The following is a 13,341-nucleotide window of genomic DNA, read 5'->3' on the forward strand; positions in this document are numbered from 1 at the left end:
AACACCTGTCATCTCTTCTGAAGACAGAAACCCTGGTTATCAATAGGAAAGGGTAGTCCAATATTCCATCTTCAATTATTCTTTAGCAGTACTTCCAAAATCCAAACACCAAATGCCAAAATCAGCAGAAAAAAAATACTTGTCTACAAAAATGCAGTACCAACCTACAATATACAGTATTGTTTCAAGATTCCTGTGACAGATTCCTCCAGCCATCCTGGAAGGATGTCTATTTCTTTACAGAGTCCTTTAGTAAGGAAGTCTGCTTTTAATATTAGCTATTCTTGCATTGCATCTCAAAGACCTTTTGAAATAAAGCAATGCATGAACATTAGAAGAAAATATTTATTTAGATGTATGAAAACAAAACTCAGTGGTTGTTTAAGCCCTGTAGAGTACCATAGAATAAAGAAGTGCCTCACATTCTGTGTTAAAGCCACAAGGAAATTTAAACTGGGCAATGTTCATGGGATTGTATCCCATGAGACCACTCAACCAAGAGTACCAAGTCATGCCAGCACAAGACATTTCTTCCATGAGCATAATGAACCTTGCATATAATGTTCAGTCCTTCGCCTACAGAAATTTTCAAAGTTCTTCCAGTTAGTTCAATGTTAGGTATTAATTAAGTCTGAAGAATTTCAGGCAACAATATGGGATATTTTGCTAATCACAACACATTTAAGATTTTATCAATCTGTCTAAACTTGCTCTTGAGATTACACAAATAAAGTCCAGACAAACTAACCAGGAAACAAGATTATTAGGAGTAAAGCTATACTACTAATAGAGTGTGCCTAAAAGAACATTCAGAGCTGCTTGCTCTCTATCAACTGGCAGTCACTTCACAGCTGCCTCTATGGCAAACTTTTAGTCCTAACTTCAACCATGTTTTCAAACAACTAACATTTCTTTCATCAAAAGGCAGTTGTTTCCCTGCCTTCTCAGACTCCAAAATACAGTACTCACAAATACTTTGGGCTGATCCTGCATTGAGCAGGGGGTTGGGACTAGATGGCCTGTATGGCCCCTTCCAACTCTATGATTCTATGAAATACAGAATTCTACGATTCTGTATGAAATACAGATGATTCTATGAAATACAGAAAGCTCCTGAATATGAATTTATTTTTAAAATTACTGTACTGTTTCTAAAAGCAGCTTTTCTTGTATACAGACATCTTCTCTTAGATCTTCTCACATGCGCTTTGCTGGCAGTTAATTACCCACAAATTATGCAGACCATTTTGCTTACCATTTACCACTTCAAAATGCATCAGATTAACAGTACCAGTCCTTTGATAAAGGTCACAGCAAGACTTAATGAAATGCTGAGATCATATTCAAATTATTTTTTAACTAACAGATCAGTTAGGTTACTTACTTTTGACACTTCCTCTGCCCAAATCTTGTTTGCATAAAAAGGTGAAGAGAATAGCATGAAGAATTTTAATGTGGCAAACTGCCACGTTTTACTAATTTGCTCACTACATAAAGTAGCCACAGGAAAGGCTCTCATTGCCAGCTAAACCATTATGATCCCTCTTATCTCCCAGCAATTCTTACAATACATTCACAAAGCAGGAAGAGCCATCTTTCACTATGGTTACCTTCAGCTGTAAGCCACTACAATCAAATGCTTTTCTTAAAAGGTAATGTCTATAATAAGAGTAGATAAAATGGAACAGGAATAGACTATAATTTAGAAGGACACAACTAAAAACTACTGCATTGAAGAGCTACAGATTTAGAAGAACTGTTACCATTTGCTTATTTTGAAAAGATTCACTAATGAATTTTCTCCAATAATATGCTTTGTGACAAAAGGCTATTCGAACATGGTAAATACAAATGACAGTGGAAAGAATAAGTGATTTCTCTTGCTATCTATGTCTTCTTCGGGTATAATCACAAATTTAGCAGCTCAGTTATTCCTACAAGAAACACACACACCCCTTTACTATATAGTCTAGAGCAGTGTGTAGAGGAGGAAAACAAACATGTTTCTGGGGCATTAATTTGTATTGGTTTTAAAAATTACTTGCTGTCTTTGGAAAGATAGAGGAATGCAGAACTTAAGAGATCTCCCAAATGCAAATCAGAAGTCTTAACCGCACTTTTAACTATAACACAGCAACAGTTCTAAATTTTATTTGTTGAAAATAATACACACACCAGTAAATAGGTTCTCAGCTTTAGCAGATGGTATTTCTGGAAAACTCGTACAAAGGAAATTTACTATAGTTTCCTAGAGTAGCTAAGTCCATGTACATCACCGAAAACTCCACTGGGTAAAGGCAGAATTCAAATGTAATAAAACAGCTAAGCCCAATTTTAGTTTTATCCCTCCACAACTTTAGTCCAGAAGAAATAAAACACATAATTTGATCTAGTCCTTCATTCCAGATGTTTGAATGTGCAAAATCAGGGAGTAGGAAAGCAAGAGGAAACACTTGAAGAAGAAATGTTATGAAGACAAGAGGCCAACAAACCTTTAGCCATTTTACATGCAGCAAGTTGAGCATGTAAGAGACATTTACCATAATGTTATTTTCTTCAGGCGGAGACACGTTTAGTTGCTTAAAGCACATAAAGACAAAAACTTTGTTATATATGAAGCAAACTACATATTACAAGACTAATCTCAGAGTTGAGTGGCACAGAAAACAGGATATTAGCTTAATATTTAGATCAATGTGAGCATTGTTCTGTGATTTCAGAAGACAGAAAGAATTATATCCTGAACAACACAAGTGGAGCTGCGCTTGCAGAACATAAATTTTCCTCTTCCCACTGAGACTTGCTGCTTCCCTCAAATACATTATGGGCTGGGGTAACAGAATAGCACACTACAATAGACAAAGCTCTTTCACTCTCTCACTCTCCCCACTAGATGCTGACAATCCAGATGTGGCCTGGAGAACTGTATTTGCAGGATAACCTTGTGAACCACACACAGTGCCAGACACCACAAAGAATAGGCACATGTACAGCACACGTGCTTCTCCCCATGGCAAAAATAATCCCATGAAAGGAAGTTTTAACTAACTCAAAGTTCTTCATTTAAATTGCCACCATGGCACAAGTTATAAGCATATATGGGAAAGCGCATATATGGGAAAGTGTTTTTAAGACTAATGCATTAAGGACCACGATCACTTGTCATCAGTAAAAACCAATCAAGTAAGTGCTATAATATTGGTATAATCAGCTGTCCTGGCCACAAATATGCAAGCAAGGGACAATCAATGCAAAATATGTCCCTCTCCCCTTCAATGTTCCCACTTTTTCAAATTCATGACACTACTATTACCTATTTATGCTGAGTCCACCATTTGAATTATCACCTGAGTCCTTTCTAAATATCTTTTTAGGACTAGCCTAATATTTGTCTAGTGTTCCCAAGTTATGTGTTTTATCTATACTGTAAGTCACCTTGAGCTTCATAAGGAAGAATGGCAGCCAATAAATATTTTTAAAAATTAAAACACATTCAAGGACTAGTTGAAGATAAAGGCTTCCTTAACCCAAATGGATGCAGAGCTGTAAACTGACACAACTGCGAACTATGGCTGGACATGAATTAGCTCCAGCACTCATTTACTACAACATGAACAAGACAGTTATTTCTAATAAAACTGTCTAATACAACTATGTACTCAGCACTCAGTATTTACACAAGGCCCAGTGTTCCCTGTTATTTTCTTCATAATATGGAATGGCTGCTGAGATGTTATTCTGATCCTAAGAGATCTGAAGGACAAAAATACATAGATTTTTGTGGGTTGTATTTCGGTACGAACTGGGAAATAAATATAATTTTTTCCTAAATGACTACGTTTTTAAATTGAAGGAGAAAAAAATATTTGGTTTTTATACCCCACTTTTTACTACCAGGAATCGTCTCAAAGCAGCTTACAATTGCCTTCCCTTCCTCTCCCCCAACAAACACCCTGTGAGGTGTCATGCCATCTTCTGTTTTCCCTGGGAGCTTGAGTTCTACAATGCAATTCACTCCTCCTTCCCTGCCTGGTTTTTTGATTCCTGTTTTCTACCAGTACCTCAAGGCATTCCTTTGAAGCTCACCGCCAGCTAGTGTCATGCTTCTCTATAGCCTTGGAAAGTGTTAAGGCTCACGACTCCCAGCAACTTCACAGCTGTGTAAGAACCTGGGAACTAGACAGCTAGTCTCTGGTTTTTCATGCCCTTATAGGTCAAATAGGCAATTTGTGAAAACTAGTTTTCCTGTGTTTAGTTAGGGGTGGGACCCCAAGTCTATATAACCCCCGTTACCCCACTGTTCCCCCCCCCTGTCTTCGCCAATTACTATGTTCTGTGTACCTCCTGAAGATGCTTGCTCTGCTGTAATTCCCAATAAAGACTGCACTGCTTTTGGACTAAATGGAGTCATCGTGGTTCTGTCATTAAAAGGGACTTTCCTGCAAGCTGCTTTCCTAGGATCCTGACACGAGGTAGGTGGGGCTGAGAGAGCTCTGACAGGACTGCTGTGAGAACAGCACTATCAGAACTGTGACTAACCCAAGGTGGCCCAACTAGCTACATGTGGAGGAGCAGAAAATCAAACTGAGATTGCCAGATTAGAAACTGCAGCTCCTAAACTCAACAACAAGAAGGCAACAATTCAAAAATAATAAGATATTCTCTGTTAAAAACACAACATGGCTTTTGAAGTTGTTGAAATGCAATACTAGACAGAAATCCAAATATATTTTGAATGCTTAGAAAAAGAAAGGGTGATATCTTACTTACTGCAGCTCGAGCTTCTGCTGCTTTTGCCTTTTTCAGTCTGGTTTTGGCAGCATCCAAATCTAGTCTTTTATTTTGTAATAATTTGCGTTCTTTCTGTAAAAGTTGAAGACTTTTTTAATTTTTTAATTTAATTTTATTTAGAAAAGAAAAAGGAAATAATGCATTATAATACTGATTGCCATGTTCTTTGTTTATATCAATGATTTTTATCACTTAATAATAATTCTTTAAATTCTTTAGTTTCTAATAAGATCTTAAAAGAACAGATTTACAGAAAACAAAAACAACCTTCCCTAATACCTAATCTATCCAAATAAAAAGAATAATCTTTACAATTCTAATATAAACTTAGATTGCCGCTTGAAACTTCAGATTTCATGCCATCCCCTTTAATATTGTCATTAAATGTAAAAGTAGTACATATGTATTGAAATACATAATATAGTTACCGAAAAAAAGAAATACATATAATTTAAAAACCCTGCCCCCTTAACTTTTTAGTATATATATATATATCTTAATAAAAAACAAACAAAAGGAAATAAGAAGTAGCTTAATAAGTTAAAATTATTTTAATTCTTATATTGGCTCATTTTTCAAGAAATAAAACATTTAAGGTATTTTCCCCTCTAAACTTTTTATATACCTATGCAATGTTTCTGATGTCTTTAAACGTGAGGTAATCCGAACAAAAAGTTTGTACTTTTGTTAACATAGACATGTATACATTTCATTTATAGTACAAGTCTGGCATTCAATGTCTATCACAGCCACTCTTGAATATTTTTGTTGTAGTAGCTTAATATTTTATATCTGTATCAATAATAGTGTTATCTTTATCTTATCGTTTGTCCAAATTAGCTACTAACAATAACCTGCTCACCTTTTGTCAAAGAAAAGTAATTCTATTCCTAGGGACAAATCCCTTCTTTACTAAAAATACTTCCCAGGTTATTTTTGTCCAGAATTTTTCCTGGTTTCCCATCCTGGATCTCTTGATGGGATATTTTAGTTCTAAGGTCAAGTTTGGAAGTGACAGCTTTTTGTCTTTCCAAAGTTTAGGAAGTTTATTGTACGGAGCAAACATACTTTGATTCAATTTTAACTGACAGCATAGAAAACCTCAACAAACCACCCCCCCTCCCACATCTACATTTTGGAATATTTAAATTCCAGCTAGAAGGCACATTATTATGCAACTTACAGTAATTGTTTTATAATCTCCTTCTATAAAATTTCTTAAAGGAGTAAGAAAGTTTATCGCAGCTGTCTGAATTAATTCTCTGTCCGCTGCTCCAATTCGCTTTTGTGTTTCTCCACATTTAATGAGAGCATTTCCTGCAATGGAAAAATCATTACAAGTTCCAATAAGAGTTTTATATAAACTAACAATCTACAATTACAGGAACTTCAGTCTCATGTCCAATGAGTAAACAAATGACAAAGCAGTTGCTTTTCAACCAAGAACATAGTATTCTTAGTACCACTAAAATATTTAAAAAGAACTTGAATACATTTAATTACAGCTGCATTCAAACAAAGGAAAGTCATACTCTGTGACAACAATCTTTAGGTTCATGTGTTCCTTCTTCCTTTCCTTGCTATGCAGAGACTGAAGACTCTTTAAATTGTGGTTAAACTAAATGCTTCCTGGTTTAATGTGGTTCCCAAATCTGGTATATTAACAAATCATTAAATAGTTTGAGGGTAAGCCAACTGCAATTTATTGAAGTATCATAATTCAGTGTGAAAATAAAGTGACTCTGAAGACTCCTAACAAGAAAATTTGCCATCTCAAAGTACTGGAAAAGGAAGAAGCAGTTCTGGCTCACTCTCATGTCAGACTAACACAGCCACTCTTCTGGAATTTGGCACCATTCGCTACATAAATAATGCACATACAAAAATTAAGCTACAAGACTATTTTAATTTGTATTTGAAAAATAGCTGTTAATGATAGTTAGTGATTTCAAAATAATATATTGTGTTACTGTATAGTGGATCAAAAACTATTATTCATTGTGAAGTAGTTAATAAATCCAAAGCTGTAATTTTATACATGCTTCTTCTGGAAACAGGTTGCACCAACTATCAATGCAATCTGTTTCCCAAATATGCTTAGGACTGGATGTCAGTATCATACAAAAAAATGGGTTTTGCTTACCATATGCTGTTCCAGGACCGAACTCATTGCCAGAATCAACCATGTACTGACCCAATAATTCTGGATTATTCATACGACTTGGTGCTTTGCGGTCTAATTTCTCATAGACAAACTCTTCTATTCTAGCATCTGCCAAAAAAGGGCATAACAACAAAACATTATTGATTCCCGATCAAGAGTCAATTAAAAGTTACAGAACATATCAAAGAAAACAATTAAAAACAAGCTGAAGCACTGCAAAGGATATTATTTGAAAACAGTATTGTAAAAAACAACAACAACCAAATAGAAACTTAACAAAATATCAGCTCTATACAGAAAATTATGCAGAAAAAGGATAGTCAGTTGGCATAACAGTGGCAAGCTGAACTATGTCATAGTAATGACACGCAAAATAATTTTTTTCTGGTCATTCAAAACACCAGATCCGGGGGGGGGGGGGGGGCATCCTGGTCCCCTTGGATCCCAGCCCGTCCTGGCTGCTCAAGTTGGGCAACAGACAGATAGGAGGCCCCTTAAGGGAGATAGTGAACCTCTCCCTTACAACAGGGGAGTTCCCTGTTTTGCTTGAGGAAGCAGTGGTCCGTCCTCTCCTGAAGAGACCATCTTTGGACCCACGGGACCATGCAAATTACCACCCAGTCTCACACCTTGCGTTTCTGGGAAAGGTAGTGGAGCGGGCTGTGGCAGACCAGCTCCTGACATTCTTCAACGAAGCTTTGGCCCTCGACCCATACCAGTCTGGCTTCTGTCCTGGCAATGGAGTGGAGACTGAGGTGGGTCAGCTATTCTCGTTCTCTTAGATCTCTCAGCCACATTCAATGTGGTCGACCAAGAGTTGCTGGCCCAGCACCTCGCCATGACTGGGATAAGAGGGACAGTGATTACATGGATGACCTCCTTTCTCTGGAATCGGTTGCAGAGGGCTGCAGTGGGAAAAGAGTTGTCAGCCCCCATGGTGTTCCCATGTGGGGTCCCACACGGGGCAATTCTCTCTCCCACACTTTTCAACATCTACATGTGCCCTCTAGCTCAGCTAGTCCAGGCCTTTGGGCTGGGTTGTCACCAATATGCAGATGACACCCAGCTCTACCTTCTATTGGACAGATGGACAGACACCCCCCCCCCCTATACATTTGCCAGCTATTTGGAAGCAGTGGCTTGGTGCCTCAGGCAGAGCCGTCTGAAACTCAACCCCTCCAAGACGGAGGTCCTGTGGCTGGGTAGGAAAGGGCAGGATCAGGCAGTGCGCTTACCATGCCTGGATTGGCCATGATCTTTGATGCCTCCCTTTCAATGGAGGCTCAGATTATGAGAGTAGCCCAGACAGTATTCTTCCAGCTGCGCCAGGCACAGCTACTGGCACCCTACCTGTCCTCGGATCACTTGGCCACAGTGATCCACGCAATGGTCACTTCCAGGTTAGACTACTGTAACATGCTCTACACAGGCCTACCCTTGTCCCTGACCCAGAAATTGCAGCTGGTATAGAACATGGCTACGAAGGTCCTCACTAGAACTTATTGCAGGGTCCACATCCAGCCTGTGCTGAGACAACAGTACTGGCTGCCAGTTTGTTTCTGGATCATGTTCAATGTTTGGTTTTGAAGGCCATATGCGGCCTACCTATCTGAGGGACTGCTTGTCTACCTACACTCCCTGCAGGGCTCTTCACTCTGTGGGTATGAACCTACTGGTTGTTCCAGACCTCCAGGACATCTGCCAGGCCTCGGCCTGGGGGAACAAACTCCCAGAAAAGCTAAGGGCCCTGACGGAAATATCAACGTTTTGCAGGGCCTACAAGGCGGCGCTCTTCTGCCAGGTGTTTGGGGAGGGATGTCTGGTGTTACAATCTGGGGGCACTGTCCTATGCTATGCTAGGACTATGCACTAGATGTGATGCCAGGAAGTTCACAACTGTTGAGATACAACTGGGAGCTACGGTAGTGGCTTGAGGCCAGAGCAGCAATGTTATTTATTTATTTACTAGTAATCAAGCCCGCTGTAGCTGAAATACAGCGGGCGCTAGCGGGGCAGCAAATGGTGGCGTTGGGCAGGAGAGGGGGGCGGGCCGGGAGGCCAGCGGCAACGGAGCAATCACGAGCCACGCGCGGACTGACAATCGGCGGGCCCAATTGGCACCTTTCCTCATCCCGGACCGAGCCCACCCTAACTCCTGCCCAACAGCCCTTACTGCTTTATTTAGTCTGCGAGCGATGTTAAGATTATATTTAACTGTAACATGGTTATGGGGGACTGTCTATTTTTATTGCTTCTATTATCACCTCGATGTTAGTTTTTTATAGAAGTTTTAATTGTGGGGATGAGTAATGTTTTAATGTTCTATTGTATTTATGTGGTTTTTATTGTTTTATCTGTGAGCCGCCCCGAGCCGAGCCGAGCCAAGCCAACACCAGTCGGGAGGGGTGGGATACAAATTCATAAATAAATAAAACATTCTCAATTAAAATCCCAATCCTCTGATTAAGGGATATGATATTACTAGTAAGAAAGCCCATTGCAGCCAGGAATACAATGGGTACTAGGACCCAGGGGACACCGGGAGGTGCAGATCTCTCTCTGTGTGTGTCCAATGTAACCAAATTTCATTGCTTACTACAGAAGGAAAGGATCCACAAGCACAAGCCATGCTATATAAAGAAAAGTCTTAATGTACTAGTGCAAAGCAATTAAACAATTTGGAAAATGGCAGAACATACATGTATTTAGTTCCTTACTTGGATTTGGTTGTAACAAAACTTCTGTTTGTTTCATAATTTTTTCTGTCCAATGTTTAGTACATTCTGCTTTGCTGAGAAGGTTTTCCAAGTGAGCATCAAATTCAGTCTTCTCTGCTTGACCAAGCTTCTCTTCTGTAAACTATATTAAACATTTTTAAGAAACATAACTTAGTGATCCATACTCAGATTGCAGATAATATTTTTAACAACAAAACTGGGGTGGGGGATTTTTAATACACCTTTAAGGAGCCAGTTCCACAACCCAAAGGAATTATCCATATAAATCAAATTCATGTTGTGTTCTTTTATTGGTTTTTGTTAAAAGAGATCCCTAGCCTCCAAAGGACCAAGGACAATGACAATAAAAAACAGCTACAGTCCATAAGTTGAGTAGTAGATAAGGCCCTTGGTGGACATTAGTATGCGCAAGCTGGAAATGGAAAAGGAGAAGAAAGACCATGTTTAGAGTGCTCCAGATGTTGCATGATGGTAAGTTTCATCACCTATTATGCTGTTGACAATTCCAAATGTTTGTTAAAAGACAGTTATAACAGGAAGAGGGTGAAGAGCAGCTGACAGGAAAGTGTGGTTAAAAAAAACTATTTTGTTTGTCCTACTCATGGATCTTCCTTAGATTCCAGTTAAAAAGATTAACTCAAACCAAAGCAATATATGTTTCTTTGGAGCTAAGCCAATACCAGATAAAACATTACAGAGCTGCTTGAACATGAAGTGAATCACTGTCATAAGACTTGCATCATAGTATCTATTAAGTAAAAGACAGTTTGCCTTGTCTTTTCTACACTGCCATGAAGGGCAGGGGATGTACAAATCCACTACTTGGAAAAGAGGAAGGACAGGGAAGAAAAATACGCTATAGTCTCTGAAACAGTTACTAAGTAATATTAATGTTTTACTCAAATAATATAGTATGTAACATTAAAATGTAATTTTCCATTTTTGACTGCTAAAATATATTTAATTGGGAAAATATTCAACTGTTGACCAACCATTCGGTCCAGGCCAGGGGGACTGTGCTAGGAAAGTTAGATTTTGGGCTTCTTAAAAAGAGCCTTTTGTGGTGCAGGGTGGTAAGGCAACTGACATGCTGTGTGAAGCTGCTGTCTGAAGCTGACCATGAGGCTGGGAATTCGATCCCAGCAGCCAACTCAAAGTTGACTCAGCCTTCCATCCTTCAGAGGTCGGTAAAATGAGTACCCAGCTTGCTGGGGGGTAAACGGTAATGACTGGGGAAGGCACTGGCAAACCACCCCGTATTGAGTCTGCCATGAAAACGCTAGAGGTCGTCACCCCAAGGGTCAGACATGACTCGGTGCTTGCACATGGGATACCTTTACCTTTAAACAGTGGATCCACTCCTGTATCACTGCTGATTATGGAAAATCTCCCAGTCTGAAAAGCAGTGCAGTGCAATTTAGGCAATATTCAGATGACAAGAAGAAGAAGAAGAAGAAGAGTTGGTTCTTATATGCCGCTTTTCCCTACCCAAAGGAGGCTCAAAGCGGCTTACAGTCGCCTTCCCATTCCTCTCCCCACAACAGACACCCTGTGGGGTGGGTGAGGCTGAGAGAGCCCTGATATCACAGCTCGGTCAGAACAGTTTTATCAGTGCCGTGGCGAGCCCAAGGTCACCCAGCTGGTTGCATGTGGGGGAGTGCAGAATCGAACCCGGCATGCCAGATTAGAAGTCCGCACTCCTAACCTCTACACCAAACTGGCTCTCACAAGGACAAGTTGTGTGGCAAAATCCTCATGCTCGTGTTTTTCCTATAGCCTCAAAAAGTCTTTAATAAATTATGGGCTTTACACCAATTTAACATCTAATATTTAAACACCTTAAATTAGCTTTCTTTCTGAGTAATCAGAAAGAACTAAGACTAAATCCACTGCTACATCCTCTCAAAACTTAAAATGCCTCTGGTGGGCCCTCTTTGAAGACTCAAAACACTGCCCCTCCCCAATAAATATGCAGAATATACAACAGATGTGATCATCAACTGGAAAACTTACAACCCAAGATCCACTACACTGTTATTCTATAGAAATGGATACACAATACTGAAAGCCAGATGAAAAGAAAACCAATTCTTCAATTTCCTTAGAACTGACAGCAGGGAGAAGGTAGAAAAGTGAAGGGGCTGGCAGATCAGAAAAACCAGAATAAATTAATATCAATTTTAAGAGGTTAGACAGAAATAACTGTAGAGTTGATGTCCCATGTTAAAAGATTATTCCAGCTGGGAATGAACAAACCCCTCGGGTTGTCAATAGCTTGAGCAACAACAAACAACTCCTGTTTGTTGTTTTTAACCTGAATTACAAAGGGATGCACGGGGGCGGGAGGAGAGTTCTTTCAGGATTCGCAACATTGTATATATATCCTTTTCTACGCCGATGGCCCCAACAACCCTCTGTCACGCTTTCCACAGGCGCAAGGGGGGGGGGGTCTTCTTACTCGCTTATGTTCTCTTAACTACGCAGACGCGGCGGTCTCACACCTGTTGCGCTTCTCATGCACACGGGGGGGGGGGGGGAGCCGTGTGCTTGCAACTTTAAGCGAAGTCCGCTGCTTTCGCCAGAACCGCACCGCTGGGGGAGAAGTTGCATAATCGGCCGAGGCCGTTGGACAGCTGCAGCCAGGTCAGCCACTCCCTCCCGCCACCCTGGGCGCAGAGGTCCGCGGGCCCAGGGCCTCGGCAAGGGAAGGCAACAGGACGCGTCCGGCCTCTCCTAACTTCCTGCCTCCTCCCCCGCGGAGGGAGGCACGGCGATTTCACACGCCAGTGGGGAGTGCCATGGCTGGTGCAGGCCCGGCCTGGCCCGGCTCCCTCGCCTCGACGCTTCCTACCAGCCGGCCCGGCGGCCTCAAACTCTGCCAGGCTCCCGGGCCGGCCTGGGCACAGGAGAGGGAGCGCGCGCACGAGCGGGGCCGCGAGAAGCTACGGGACGCGCGCGCGCCTTAACGGCCCAACAGCCCCCGATTCCCCCTCCTCAGGCGCTGGGGGGGGGGGGCGGGAACCGCCCTCCTCGCAGGCGCCACAAGACCGGCTGCCTGGGCCGGCCACGGCAGCTCCCCTCCCTCGGCTCCTCTGCGCCTTCAGGGTTACCTGCACCGCGCGGCTGAGGAACGTGCCAGCGTCAGCCGCCAGCTTCTTCACGTTGAAATCCATAATGTTCATTTTCAGCTGAACTCAGGCAGGAAGGGGGGGGCGTTGTCGGCGGCGGCGCCCTCCCGCCGCCGCGTTTCCTTCCTTCAGAAGCTGCCGGCCAAGGCGGCAGTGTCGGCAGCAGCAGCAGTGGTGGTGAAAGGGGCGGCGCCGAAAGGGGCGGTGCCACTCGTTGTCGATCCTGGCCAGGCGCCACGGAACTGGCAGCTGATTGGCTGGAGCGAGGGAAGGGGGCTGAGCGAAGAAGGGCGAGGATTTGGGAAAGAGGAGGTGGCGCCCCGCCCAGACGCCAGCCTTGAAAGAGGCTTCTGTGGAAGAGCGCGTTAAAGGGGCCGTCACCGGAGACCGGGAGTCGCTCCGGAGGAAGACAGACCGAACCCTGCCAGCCTTGCGGTGTGCCTTGATTCCACTCCTGGAGACTTGAGCGCGATGACAAATACACCCGGGGGGAGGAGAAGAGGAGAAGAGGGATGTATGT

At 42.0% G+C, this 13,341-nt stretch overlaps 1 protein-coding gene across 7 annotated transcripts in view; it reads right to left on the reverse strand.

Annotated features, from left to right (window-relative positions):
- Positions 1-13,032, reverse strand: part of SH3GLB1 (SH3 domain containing GRB2 like, endophilin B1) — a 28,335-nt gene extending 15,303 nt beyond the window's left edge. Inside the window, exons 1-7 of one of the 7 annotated variants that reach the window (XM_077333102.1) lie at positions 12,804-13,032; positions 9,655-9,814; positions 6,935-7,063; positions 5,975-6,108; positions 4,771-4,863; positions 2,541-2,579; positions 1,385-1,408 (exon numbers count right to left, since the gene is read on the reverse strand). In XM_077333102.1, the coding sequence (XP_077189217.1) occupies positions 1,385-1,408; positions 2,541-2,579; positions 4,771-4,863; positions 5,975-6,108; positions 6,935-7,063; positions 9,655-9,814; positions 12,804-12,875 (651 nt within the window). In that variant the 5' untranslated portion in view covers positions 12,876-13,032. Of the gene's footprint in view, positions 1-1,384; positions 1,409-2,492; positions 2,580-4,770; positions 4,864-5,974; positions 6,109-6,934; positions 7,064-9,654; positions 9,815-12,151; positions 12,565-12,803 lie in introns of those variants that run through there. The other 6 variants (XM_077333100.1, XM_077333101.1, XM_077333103.1 and 3 more) reach the window with 6 other exon arrangements.
- Positions 13,033-13,341: the final 309 nt, after the last annotated feature.

This window comes from Paroedura picta, chromosome 4 (assembly GCF_049243985.1).
Source record: "Paroedura picta isolate Pp20150507F chromosome 4, Ppicta_v3.0, whole genome shotgun sequence".
Taxonomy (NCBI): Eukaryota; Metazoa; Chordata; class Lepidosauria; order Squamata; family Gekkonidae; genus Paroedura; species Paroedura picta.